The sequence below is a fragment of the Schistocerca gregaria genome, chromosome 1, assembly GCF_023897955.1.
Source record: "Schistocerca gregaria isolate iqSchGreg1 chromosome 1, iqSchGreg1.2, whole genome shotgun sequence".
Taxonomy (NCBI): Eukaryota; Metazoa; Arthropoda; class Insecta; order Orthoptera; family Acrididae; genus Schistocerca; species Schistocerca gregaria.
Genome location: NC_064920.1, coordinates 322403361 through 322417800, shown reverse-complemented (window position 1 = coordinate 322417800; position 14440 = coordinate 322403361). Strand labels below are relative to the sequence as shown.

Here is a 14440-nt window from a genome sequence, read left to right as displayed (position 1 = left end):
ATCCCTTTACAGTATGGTCCATTTGAATACACTAATGTCAGTGTACTTCACTACCACTGCTCAGAACATTTCTGTATCTTTTCTCTGGGACTGCATTGGAACTACACTGCTCTTATTTCCTACAGGAGCCCAAGAACACTTTTATTATAAACTGCTCATCCACTGCCATTAAGTTGATTGATATTCATGGAACTTGTCACAGTTTAAACTTGAAAGGCACACATTACCACACTATGACAAAAAATTTACTTATTAGTTTATGTACAACATATTTCTTTTCTGAACAGTAGTAAACCTTTATGTTTACACGTTTCACACTGCTTCTACAACAATGAATTTATTTTTATAAACCTCAGAACATTTCAAATAATTTTTAAAGATGCCTTCAAATAGGATTACATGTACTACTGTACCAGAACTTTCAGATATTTGTCTTCAATGTGAGGCGTATTGCGAAGAATACACATAACCACAGGCCGAAGAGCCTTTACTCGTACAACTGAAAAGCTCTTGGCCAAAAGTTCTTTCAGTTTGCGGTCTCTTTCCTTTCCTTCCTTCTGACCAATTTCATTTATATGTTGTACCAAGCGGTCCCTCAGTTCCTGAAAACAAAAATATTTTCTTCAGCAACTTAAGTGCAAATCAAAGTGCAGGCTAATTAACAGTCTGTCTTCAAATAAAAAAGTTGTTTCAACAATTTATGAACAAGTTTAGTATCATATTACAATCAATAGTAAGCATGGTACATCTTAACAGAGATAATATCTAAAAACATAATAATTGTCAAATGAAACACTACAAATAAAATCACAATTTCTGCTCTTGAAATCTGCAGCTAACACCAAAAATAAAACTACAGCCATCAAAAACAGCATGCTGGTACCTGGCCTTCAATAAAGCAGATTAGTTAAAGTATTTACAATGGGAAGAATACACACAGAAACCTTTAATTAAGTACAAAATTAGTATACCTTGTAACAAAATTGAATGTTAGGAATTTTCTAATTTAATACACAGCTGTAATTTTTTTTATTTTGACTTGAATTTTGGTCAAATTCAGACCATTATTGGAGCATAAAACACCAGTTACACCCTATTAAAACACAGAGAAACAAACTACTGAATATTGCAGCTTAGGCATTCAAAACAGGACTGCGGCAGACATGGAGGTGCAAGGTTTATGAGGAGGACAGTTATTCTGGTAAAAGCATGATAAAACATTAATCGTATGTTAAAATAAAACATGAAACAAAAAAATGAACATCTTTAGAAATAAAAACATATATCTTTTTGCCTTTCTTTCCAGCTTCCAAATAAGAATAAATAAATGTCAGCAAGAACCACCCTATGAGGTACATAAATACATTCTGGTATGTATAACAATAATGAAAAATCTGAGTATTGTCCTAATCATTTCAACTTCACCATGTTTAATTCTTGTTAGTGTAAATTAGACAATATCATCATACTTTCAAATAATTGTATTTTAAAACTTTCTGCAGATTAAAATTGTGGGTCAGATTGGAACTGAAACCTGGGATGTTTGCATTTCACTTGCTAGTTCCTTACTCACTGAGCAATACAAGTATGACCTGCCCTCACAATCTTGGTCTGGCACACAGTTTTAATCTGCCCCAGCACACACACACTACTGCAAAATGAAAATTCATTCTGGGGCTGTATTTTAATTATGTTTCACTTTTCCATTAAATATCTTGTATTATTATTATTAGCATTAGCAGTAACTGTCTCCTGGTCCTTGTATGAGTAATGGTCCTTGCATGAGTAACAGAATTTAGCTTAATCACCATCCTCCACTCAAGTTCTTATTTAAAGGTAGAACAAAATTTTCCCTTAGACAGTAGTTGCAGTCTCAAAATCTCTAAGCAGTTCTAGGTATCTTCCTTCCAATAAATTACTCTTATTTATTTTTTAATTAACATGTTCAGTGCAGTTCCTATTGATCTTTCTTGTTACACACCACTTGGGATATTTATCACAAATGAGTGCATTATTGCTGTAATGTATGAAACTGTCTTTCTGCCATGCTACTTTCATAAGTTTCATAGTAATTTTATGCCGCTTAATATAACACCTCTCTTTACATAGGGCATTGTTCCACTCACATTCAACACCTACATCTACGTTTATAATCTGCAAACCACTGTGAAATGCATGGCAGAGGATATGTCCTATTGTACCAGATATTAGAACTTTTTTCCCATTCCTTTCACATATGAAGTGGGGAAGAATTATTGTTTAAATACATATATGCACATTGCAATTAATCTAATCCTGTCTCCATGATCCCTACAAGAACAATAAGTGGTGGTGGTTGTATATTGTGACAGGCACCTTCAAAGCCAGTTCCTGAAATTTTGTAAGTAGTAGTAGTTTACATCTCTCTTCAAGAGGCTGACAGCTCAGTTCTTTGAGAATCTCTGCAGCACCTTCCAACGAGTCAAATAAACCTGTGACCATTCGTGCTGCCCTTCACTGTAAACATATAAGGTCCCCTGTTTTCCCTGTTTGGCACGGGACCCACACACTTGAGCAATATTCTAGAACTACCAATAAACTGAAGGCTGCCATCTGCTTTAGACAAGACTGAGCCTATGTTATCTTTCCATTTCATATCCCTATGAACTGTTACTCACCAGGTATTTGTATGAATTGACCAATATTATTCCTGACTCATTGATATTACAGTCATAGGACACCACATTTCTTCATTTTGTAAAGTGCACAATTTTACATTTCTGAACATTTGAAGCAATTTGCCACTCTTTGCATCATTTTGAAATCTTGTCATGATCTGACTGAATATTCACACAGCCCCTTTCAGACAGTACTTTATTACAGACAATTGCATCATTTGCAAAAAGTCGAAAGTTACTATTAATATTCTCCACAACATCATTAATGCACAAAACGAACAGCAAGGATCTGAAGACACTTCCCTGGGGTATTCCCAACGTTACTTCTGCATCCATTGATGACTCTTCATCCAAGGCAACATGCTGAACCCTCCACACCAAGAAATCCTAAACACAGTCACAAATTTTGCTTGATGCCTCGTACAAGTGTACTTTTTATAAGTGTAGATGTGGCACTGAGTCAAATGATTTTCGAAAATCTGGAAATATTGAATCTATCTGTCTGCCCTGATCTATGGCTTACAGAATGTCTTGTGAGTAAAGTACAAGTACATGATTTATGTTTTCAGAATCCATGCTGGTTGGGATGGAGGAGGTGTCATTCTGTTCAAATTACCTCAGTACATTTGAACTCAGAACTTGTTCTAAAATTCTACAACAAATAGATGTCAAGGATTTTGGATGGTAGTTTTGTGAATCACGTCTCTTATCCTTGTAGACAGGCGTGACTTGCGCTTTCTTCCAACTACTGAGGACAGTTTTTTGTGTGAAGTATCTACAAAAGTTTTTAGCTGGGGGAATGCCTAACTTGACTGCAAATTCAGTACAGAATCTGAAAGGGATTTCATCAGGGCTTGAAGCTTTATTCATTTTAAGGATTTCATCTGTTCTCAATACCACTGACTCACTCATCTTTTCTGTGAGATGAGAATTAAATTTGAGCAATATTTCTGGGTTTTTCCTTTGTAAAGAAACATTTGAAAATAAGCATTTCAGCTTTTGCTATGCTACTATGAGTTCCTGTCTCAACTGTGAGTGACTGGACAGTTCTTTGGTGCCACTAATAATCTTTACATATGACCAGAATTTCTTTGGATTTTGTGGGAGCTCTTTCGACAGTATTCTGCTGTGGCAATCATGAAAGTCTTCATACATTGCTCTCTTGACTGCCTAATGTATTTCATTCAGGATCTGTCTATCTAGGGCCCTATGCTTTGTTTTACATCAGACACACAGCAGTTCCTGTTTCTTTAGAAGTTTATTTACAGCGACTGGATACCATGGAGGGTTCCTCCCATCCTGAAGTGTTCACATATCGATCCAGCGCATGGTCAACTATTCTTTTAAACTTGAGCCAAGTACCTCTATCTCTACACATTACTATCTAAGTGAAAAGCTTCAAGTAGCCTCATTGAAACATAATACTGCTGCTTATTTATCTACCTTACTGAGCATATAAATCTTTTTACATGTTCTAATTGCCCTTTGTACTTTGGTAATGATTGTTGCTACAACTACTTCATGGCCATGGGCACCAGTTTTGATGTATACATCCTCAAAGAGGGCTGGTCTACTTGTTGCCATTAGATCTAATAAATTTCCATCATGAGTGGATTTCCAAACTATCTGGTCTAGGTAGTTTTCAGAGTAGGCATTTAGTAATGTTCCACAGGATATCTTGTCATGCCTGATCGGGGCCCTTACTTACAAGTGAACTGAGGGTTCCCCCAAAGTTTTCAGTTAGAGCAGGTGGTGAGTTGGTTGACTGCTAGAAGGATCAGTTATAATTTTATGTGCATCCCTGATACTGAGTCTTGCCCAAACAATCTTGCACGCAGCTTTAATTTCTATCTCAGTGGATTTGAGTTTCTTGTCTACTTTGACAAATACATTACCTCCACTTCACAGTAGCTTGCCCTTTCAATATACACTTAACTTTTTCCTATAAACCTTACTGCAATCAACTTCAGGTTTAAACCAGCTTTCTATACCTAGTGTTATGTGAGCTTCAATGCTTTTTGGGAGTGCTTTAAACTCTATCAGTTTGTTCAGAATGCATCGCCATTTAACCACTAGGATTTTAATACTCTCCCCTGTGTATATGTGAGGCGTGAGGGGTGGGGAGCAAAAGAGGGAGGGAGGGGGCAGGATTGGGGGTGCGAGGCTACTTCTTTGGATCCTACACTGACACATTTTTGGTCTCATACAACTATTGTTACCTAGATTGGATAGGAAATCACCTAGTCTACAGAAACCCCTATGTGCTCTGCACACACTGCGAGCTACCTGGTAGCAGACTCTGATGTGTAGCGCACGCCTGATCCGTTCAGGAGGACTTTACAGTTTTCAAGCCTATGGCACAACTCTATACAAGCACAGCCTATCTTGTCAAAGAACCTTCGCAGTCTCTGGTTCAAGTCCTCCACTCAACTCAGAGTGAGGGGCAATGACCTGTTCTGGGGACAATGCCCCACATTACGAGCTTCTTTGAACCTGCATGAGCAAGGCTGGTATTCTCTACCTTCTCTGCAGTTCGTTGAAATGAACCAAGTATGGCAGGCACTGTTTGTTCCAATGTGCACCACAATTTTCAGTTGGTTGCACCCAGTTTCCTTACTGGCTTCCGTAACAGCCTCTTCAATATATTGAATGAGGCTTCTAGGAATAAACACTGAGTGGACACAGTGTTCCTTCCCAATCCTTTGCTACCATTACCCTAAGTGGCACCATTATTCACTGTACATTTGAACTGCCGGTGATTAACAGGGCCCTACCCTTTTGTGTTTGTTTCCCCTTGACATGGACACAACATGTTTCCCAACAGTTGAAGTGAGTCTCATTGGCTCAGTTTCCATTTCAGTGAAATACAGCACCTCTAACTTTTTGGTTGGGAGACGCATATAACATCCTGAGTTCTCCCTGGTCCTCGTCTCCCCTGCACAGAATGCCTGGACCTACCACTGACAAGCCACTCACAGTCAAGTGGATGAGTAGTGACAGATCCTGGATTTCCTGCAGAAGAGACAGCACCTTTGGTACCTCTGGTGAATGACTCTTAGTAGCCCTGCCATCACACTCATTCACAGCACCTTCTGATTGCCTGACAGCAGTCACAGTGATTTGCAATGCTTTCAAAAAGCAACTAACTCATCCTGTGCCCAAGAACAGCAAACACACTGGGGTTGCATTATGTCTTATGCAATATTTCACAGACTTGCAGCTATATTTGTTGATTATTTTTTAATTTATGGTTTTGATATACTCCAATATTTATGGGCTTGATATGCTACAAGTATCACCAATAGTCTATTAGAACTGAAGCAATTTACAGCCAATACAAAATATCGATTACAACTACAGTGAACCTTGCTATAAACTTACTGTTTCCCTGAACTGTTTTTCGGGTAACAATTACTAACAAATTCTTCAATAGCTTTAATTTATGATAAATACTGACAATATATGCTTTTATTAAAAGAGAATGCTACTGCGACACTATATGTTAGTTATTTACAATAACAGTTATTATGAAGTAGGTTACACCCAACACAGTTTGCTTGTGTCCAGAAATTCTCATAAATACACCGTTTTTGCTCATGTATAATGAAATTGAGGAACTAATGGTTTTGAGCGAGGACATTGTGACCAAAAGTTTCTAAAACACACAGGTTGTCTCTACTATTAACAATTTTGTACTGCACAATATATCACAACACAAGTATGACACAAGCACAAGCTTTGATACAATCAACACAAAAAACATGTTTAAATTTTACATCAAGCATTGGACCTAAGGTTTGAGGTAGTTTTATAAGACAGACATGATTTTACTTGGACACAGTGTAAATGGCAGAAGTCAGGATGTATACATAAGCATAAGCAAATAAATGTGTGAACTGCACAGTCTTTTTGAATTTAACTGATAGTAATATCATTGAACTTGTGTCATCTTCATCATTTCTGTTGTGTATGATGAGTATTCAACAAGGTTTGTCGTAAGTGAAAGTGCCCTTGTCATTAGTGGGTATGGAAGATTTGGACATGTGCCTTTTTTCCTATCTTAACACACTAACACCATAGCAGCAACAGCTCAACAGTTCTTTGTCATAAAATGCACTATGTCATCTCTTGTGTTGTGTTTACAGTCTTAAATGCCAAAGTTTTTAATGACACAGTTCCTGCTCCATCACATATACCATAGAAAATTCCTCCTTGGAGTAGCAGCTTCTGTTTCAGTTACATGCTACATAGAAATGCCCATTAACTTCTGGACATCAGAGTTCTGTCTAGTTATATTCTTGGCATGAACCCATGCCACAAGTCACATCTCTCTTCCTCGCAACACTACATGGGAGAGATGTAGCTCACTACTTCTGTTCCCCATGAATCTCTCTTGCAGAGTATACCTTCTTCCAATTCTCACTACAATACTGAAAGAAAAAAATTAGTTCATTTTTGTTGGTACGATAGCTCTCTACACACTGAAGTGAGAAATCCTCACAAAGAAAACTCTCTCTTCGTTATTATTCTTTAAAATACCAATAGACACTTTCAGCCAACTGGGCCATTTTTAAAAGCCTTAATTGAACTGTCCAAGCAAAACTTAAACACTATACAGACTAAGCTGTTCACATGCAGTACCATCACTGTCAAAGTCACCTCAATCCAGAGGTGTGTGCCATCACTTAGGCCTGAATGGAGTTTTTAAGGACAAAGAAGTTTCATCACTTAAGTTGCTTCAGACACACTACAAAAACACATTTCCACTATGTTGTGATGTATACATCTAGACTGTGATGACAATGGCACCACATATGGATGGCCTTTTTCTGGGGTCATCAACCTCCTCCTTGTCTGATGTGGTCTGCCACAAACTACTGTCCTGTGCCAATCTCTTCATCTCAGAGTAGCAGTTGCACCCAATGCCCTCAATTATTTGTTGACTATATCTCAATATTTTTCTTCCCCTAAAGTTTTTGCCCTCCACAGCACCCTCTAGTGCCATGAAAGTTATTCATTGATGTCTTCACACATGTCCTATCATCCTGTTCCTTCTTTTTGTCAGTCTTTTCCACATACTCTTCTCCTCCCCAATTCTGTGGAGTGCCTCCTCATTTCTTATCTTATAAGTCCACCTAATTTTCAACACCCTCCTATGGCATCACATCTCCAACACTTAAACTTTCTTCTTTTCGAGTTTGTGAATGGATTAGATACTGCTAAATATTATCTTTTTTGCTTGGGCACTCGTGTGAAGACACTTTAAAATCACCCTGTGGGCTAAAACTGTCAGTTTTTGTTTGATAAAGAAGAGTTATAGCCATTTATGATTTCCCACTTCAGCTGTGAAAGCACCAATGAAATACTGAACACTCATGCCAAAATTTGGTTTTCCAGAATTGTTTCACTGAGGAATATTGTAATACAGTACCCGCCCTTAGTCACTGCAAGAACATATAAATGCAAGATGTAGATGTACGTAACTGCAAAATGGAAAATCAAAAAACCACCCAATAGTGGAAGGCATTTGGACCTGATGCGGTAGCTGAAAGATTATGTGAAATAACTTGCTTTCTTTCAAGCAGCAGTTTATTGTAGGTCTCTGAAACAATTAAAGGTTCCTAGTGACTGGAAAAAAGCCACGAAAAACTGTTATATGTAAAAGTAACTCCACATGAACCCAAGCAACTGTTGAAGGGTCATTACTGCTTAAGATGTATGTAAATGATCTAGTGGACAGCATCTGCAGTTTTGTGATGCTGTTCATGGATGATGCTGTCGGCTACAGAGTGTGAACAAATTAACACACTGCACTAAAATAGACAAGGAGATCAATTACTATTCAGTTATGAAATTGGTGATAAATCCCTGGAAACAGTAATAACTGTAAAATCCCTAAGAGCAATCTAAAGGAGAATGATTACATAAAACTAGTTCTAGGAAAAGCAGATGTCAGACTGAAATTAATTGGAAGAATCTGGAGGAAACATAAATCATACACAAAACAAATGGTTCAAAAATTCTTGAATTTTGGTTGACAGCCTGGGACCCTTAGCAGGTGGGATTAATAGAAGAGAGAGATAAGATCAAACAAAGAGCAGCACACTTCATACCAGATTCATTTAGTACAAGTGAGAATGTTAACGGAGATGCTTAGAAAAAACTCTAGTGACAGACCACAAGAAAGCCATTGTCCAGCACGAAGATGTTTATTGTTACAATTTCGATAGTGTACATTCCAAAAGGAATCTGGCGATATATTACTTGCTCTCACAAAATGAACACAACAAGAAAATAAGGGTAATTACAGCTCATATGAAGCTAACAGACAGCCACTCTTCAAAAACACCATTCTTGAGTGAATAAGAAAGGGACAAAATGATAGTGACAACATATTGTATAATACGTAAAAATTCTGACAAAAGGATTGTTCCCCCAAGATTGGAGGTTCTGTCTACAATATCCAACCTAGGCTGATCCTTACAATCTAAACTGACTGATTATATACAACATGTCAAAAAAAGCACTGACATTACTTAATAATTTGTGTGGGAGGGCAAACTGATCTGTTTTCATGACAGAACCCATATCAATAAATGTGCAGCTTGGGTGCTGAGAGTGTCGAAGTCTGATAAAGAACCATTATGACAGTTTGTTCTCATTCGTTTTGGTGCCTGAATACGGAAGGTATGCAACCCTTTAGCCATCTGTGTACTGAGGTTAGATGACCTGAGCCTAATAACATTCCTGTGGATGCACTACATTCACCAACACAGCTCTTGTGCACATCCTACTAAGGACCTTGTGTGGTCTGCCAATGGGGTAACATCGTTGACAGCAGTACAACATGTACAGTACACAACTGTGCAATTGACAGACATTGTGCTTGCATGCAGCAAAGAAGACTGCAATGGGAGAGATGCTGCAAGATTGTATGCAGAACATTTTCCAAACAGCCATATCCAACATCATTCCATGGTTGCAGTTATCAAGAGATGCCTCAGAGAAGCTGGAAAGTTGCACTTTTTCTGCCTGAGGTCCCACTTGCACAGCACAGTAGCAGCACTTTGTGCTTGGTACTTGTGAATACTATCCCCAGTCTACTGTTTGTTCTTTAATAAGTGCCAAAAGATGATGTGGATAATCCACACTTGGCTCAAATGTTACAGTTGGAGGAGACTGTGTTGACAGTGTTTGAAAAGGACCCAGCCACCAAACTCAGCAGGTAGCTTAAGTACTGCACATGAATAAAAGTGCCATGTGGCATGTTGTTGATGAACATCAGTTCCATCCATCTCATCTGCAGAAAGTCCAGGGTTTACAGGAGGAGGACAGCCCACGATGGGTAAAGTTTGTGCAATGGTATTTACAATAATGCACAATCCAGCCACAATTCCTAAGGTTAGTGCTATTAGCGGATGAATGCATGTTTACTACAGAGGGCACATTAAAATTGCACAAAATGCATGTTTGGGTGGACAAAAATCTATGATTCAAAATTGCCAACACAGGGTAGGTATTAACATCTGAAACAGGATAACTGGTGACCGCACCACTGGGCCATATCTACTGCCAAACAGACCAACAGGACCACTTTACCTCAAATTTATTAGAAATGTTTTGCCTATCCTATTAGAAGTAGTGACAATAAATGTTCAGATCGACAAGTAGCTGCAACACGACGGAGCTCCAGCAGAGTTTGATGTCAATGTGAATCACTTCAACATCACATATCCCAATCCATGTATTGGTAGAGATGGGCCAGTTCCACGGCCATCATGGTCACCAGGTCTGACACCTCTTGACTATTTTCTGTAGGGTAGTATGAAGAATACTGTTTATGGCACATCTGTACTGACAGCAGAGGGATTTATGAATGAAGTCCACGTAGCAATCGAAATGTTTCAAAGGCAACCGGAAGTATTCGCTCATGTGTATGAGGCTCAGCAGCACTGATGTAGGCTCTGCACTGACAAGTAATATGCAGCTCGAAACCTGTTTGTAATGTAGAGAGCGTGATATGCTGTTCATGTGCTGTTTATTGACTTATTGTGGAAGACACACCCATTTCAGACTTCAACATTCTCCAATACCCAAACTGTGCATTTCTGGGTATGCGTAGGTAATACACGAGTGGAGCAGATAAAATTTGTTGTGTCTAGTATCGTCACACCAACGTTAGTTTGATATATATAGCATGTTGTGATGTCATGCTCTTTGATTCTGAGACAGTAAACAACAGGTAGCAGTAATGCCTACATGACCAGTAATTTTGACAAGTGGTCGATTGGCCGGAGAGCACCTGTATATTGGTCTGCAAGATAACCGGACCTCACCCCATCAGACTTCTTTCTCTGGGGGTACATGAAAGCTGAGGTGTACTCCACCACTATTGAGTTGGAGGTGGAAATGGTTGCAAGATTCTCGCACCATCCATACAAATACAGAGCACACCATACATTTTCCAGTGCACACGAGACTCCCTGCTACGTCAAGACTGGCATCTGGACTGAGGTTAATGGTGCTTCTTTTGAGCATTTATTGCAAACTAATTGTGATCAGAAGAATAAAGCAATGAAAAACATACAACACCATTTTATTCTCAATCTCACCCAATAAGCAATGCATACTCACAAGGGGAGGCCATGACATTGGGATCAAGGGTTTACTTCAAACTTTATACAGGTCATTAAAACAACATAAAGTGCAAGTAGTAAGGTGCCCTACTCAGATAATTGCAAAAAAGTCACAGGAGAAGTTTTGCGTGTTTATTATATATGTAATGTATCTGTCCATAGGTACTGGACAAGAATTCATGGTGGTCAGGTGGTTAGTGTTCAAGCTCCAGAAGACGAACTTGTACGAGGTGATAGTTCAACTCCCACTCAGAATTAAATTTTAATTTGTATTTTATTTCATCACTGGCCATATTATTTGATTTATATGACATCTGAGAAGTGATATAACTGCAAAAAAAGTGTACTTGAACGAAGTTTTAGTGAATTTAATGTTGTTTGACTAGATACTATTTTTAATTAAATTTAATTATTAGAAAAAACATATTTATAGCTACTGACAAGTAAATGCACAAACACATAGAGTTTTCCTAAAAATGTATGCCTGTCATGATTTGCAAAATACCTTATAAATACAATCTGGTAAGGTACCTACGCACAGGCACATCAGTTACATAATTGACACGTAAAACTTCTCTTGCGGTTAACTCAGAATTGTCAGAGTAGTGCACCTTACTATGTGCACACTATGTTGTCTTAATGGCCTACTAAAGGTGTATCAAATTTGAAGTAAAGCCATGATCCCCACACAGTAGCCTCAACTTGTCAGTACTCCAACAACATGTGTTTCTGACACATGGTTACTTCACAAACTACACTTGTTTTTTTTCTCCATCATCATCCCTACTAGCTTGGGCACTGAATTTTTGAACATCCTGTATATTAACTTCTTGGAAAATATGCCCTGAAATTAATAGAATGTATTTTCTAGATTACAACCACGATTAGCCTAGACAAAGAATGACAGATTGACAATCAGCAAACTAGTCCAGAACAAGAAAGGTCTAAATCATTACTTCGTCACAGAATTCTCATAGCATGGAGCAAAAGCGTTTGATTATTCCAAAAAGAGCCTCACTTTCTTAATCACAATCTCTAGTGTTTAAACATGACCGTTGGCACACATCATGAACTACAATGTAACGAATCTATAACTATCCCTGCTAGATGTGTGATTTGCTCCCACTGAATGCAATAGAACACTAGGTAATGCAATAGAACACTATGTGACATGTTACGACAATTTTAATAGGCTTTTGCTCCCCCCCCCCCCCCCCCCTCCCGCCAGTACAATCCAACAACAACTAGACAATCAATTTTGGTTGAACAATAACCATCTTGAGATTTAGGAAAGAAAAAGAAATTTTTCTTTCAATTGTAGCTGTACATTAAAGTCTCCAAAAGATTTTTAAACCATTTAAAATGTTTAAGAAATATTGAAAAATAAAATACAATTAAATGATGTACCACACTTACACTAGAAATGGTATATGATGCATCAACGAGTATTAACCACCACAGAGTCATTAAGATGTATAATATTTATGAATGTCCAAAACCTAAGCAGAGCATTTCTGTCAGCATACAGAACCAGAAGGAGACTGAATACTGCACAGGTCTGCTTGTTGAGATTCATTGGGAGAGTCCTTAGAAAATGTAGTCCATCAACAAAGGAGGTGGCTTACAAAACATTTGTTCGGCCTATACTTGAGTATTGCTCATCAGTGTGGGATCCGTACCAGGTCGGGTTGACAGAGGAGATAGAGAAGATCCAAAGAAGAGCAGCGCATTTCGTTACTTGGTAAGCGTGATAGTGTTACGGAGATGTTTGGCAAACTCAAGTGGCAGACTCTGCAATAGAGACGCTCTGCATCAAGGTGAAGTTTGCTGTCCAGGTTTCGAGAGGGTGCGTTTCTGGATGAGGTATCGAATATATTGCTTCCCCGAGGAGATCACGAATGTAAAATTAGAGAGATTTGAGCGTGCACGGAGGCTTTCCGGCAGTCGTTCTTCCCGCAAACCATATGCGAGTGGAACAGGAAACGGAGGTAATGACAGTGGCACATAAAGTGCCCTCCGCCACACACCGTTGGGTGGCTTGTGGAGTATAAAAGTAGATGTAGATGTATCATTGTGGTTTGCCAACTATAATCAACAGGTGGTGTATTAGGACCACAGTTTGAATACTACTGTTGTTACCTTTGAAATGCTCCAGACATCACCTAGCACTGCTGGCACACTTGCATCCATCTCCACACATAGGTTGAGCACGTATGTTGAGCAGCAGCAGTTTTTTCCTTATTAAGTAAGAATTCAATGACAGCATGATGTCAAAACAAATCATCAATGTCAGTCAGTAAGTAAACATAGCCTGTGATAATGTAATACAAGTTAATGATGTCATAATGCGTAAATAAGCATAACACATTATAATAATGCAGTTATTTTCTTTACATAGTTGGTATTGCAATCATTTCAGTATGACTGTTATACCAAAAATAGTGAGATGATCCTTTAGGGAGGTAGAGCATGTGTGGAATTTATTGCTCTTATGATATATCATTTGGTATAGTGTCCGTGAGACTATATGTAATATGTCAAAACCAGTGAGTTTGTTGGCTTAGGGGATCTCCAGGACAAACTCTGGTAATGCCACAGAGCAAATGATCATGCCTTCTTGTTTAGATATATCAATGTGAACAATAATGTAGTTGTGATGTTCCATGAAATTCTGTAAAACATGTTCTTAAAAATAGAGTCAAGATTACAATACTTACTTATTTAGCTCTTTTTAGCTCTTGCAACTTAAGTCCTCAATTATCTGCTGAATGTATTCCAATCTCTGTCTTCCTCTACAGTTTTGCCCTCTACAGCTCCCTTTAGTACCATGGAAGTCATTCTCTGATGCCTTGACAGATGTCCTATCATCCTCTCCTTCCTCCTTGTCAGCATTTTCCACATATTCCTTTCCTCTACGATTCTACACAGACCTCCTCATTCCTTACCTTATCAGTCCACCTAATTTTCAACATTCGTCTGTAGCACCACATCTCAAATGCTGTGACACTCTTTTGTTCCGGTTTCCCCACAGTCTATGTTTCACTACCATGCAATACTGTACTCCAGACGTACATCCTCAGAAATTTCTTCCTCAAATTAACACCTTTGTTTGATACTAGTAGATTCTATTGGCCAGGAATGCCCTTT

At 38.4% G+C, this 14440-nt stretch overlaps 1 protein-coding gene across 1 annotated transcript in view; it reads right to left on the bottom strand.

The window, feature by feature from the left end:
* Nucleotides 1-14440, bottom strand: part of LOC126343816 (negative elongation factor B) — a 121631-nt gene that overhangs the window by 94680 nt on the left and 12511 nt on the right. Inside the window, exon 3 of the mRNA XM_050001971.1 lies at nucleotides 414-602. Coding sequence (XP_049857928.1) covers nucleotides 414-602 — 189 coding nt within the window. The remainder of the gene's footprint in view (nucleotides 1-413; nucleotides 603-14440) is intronic.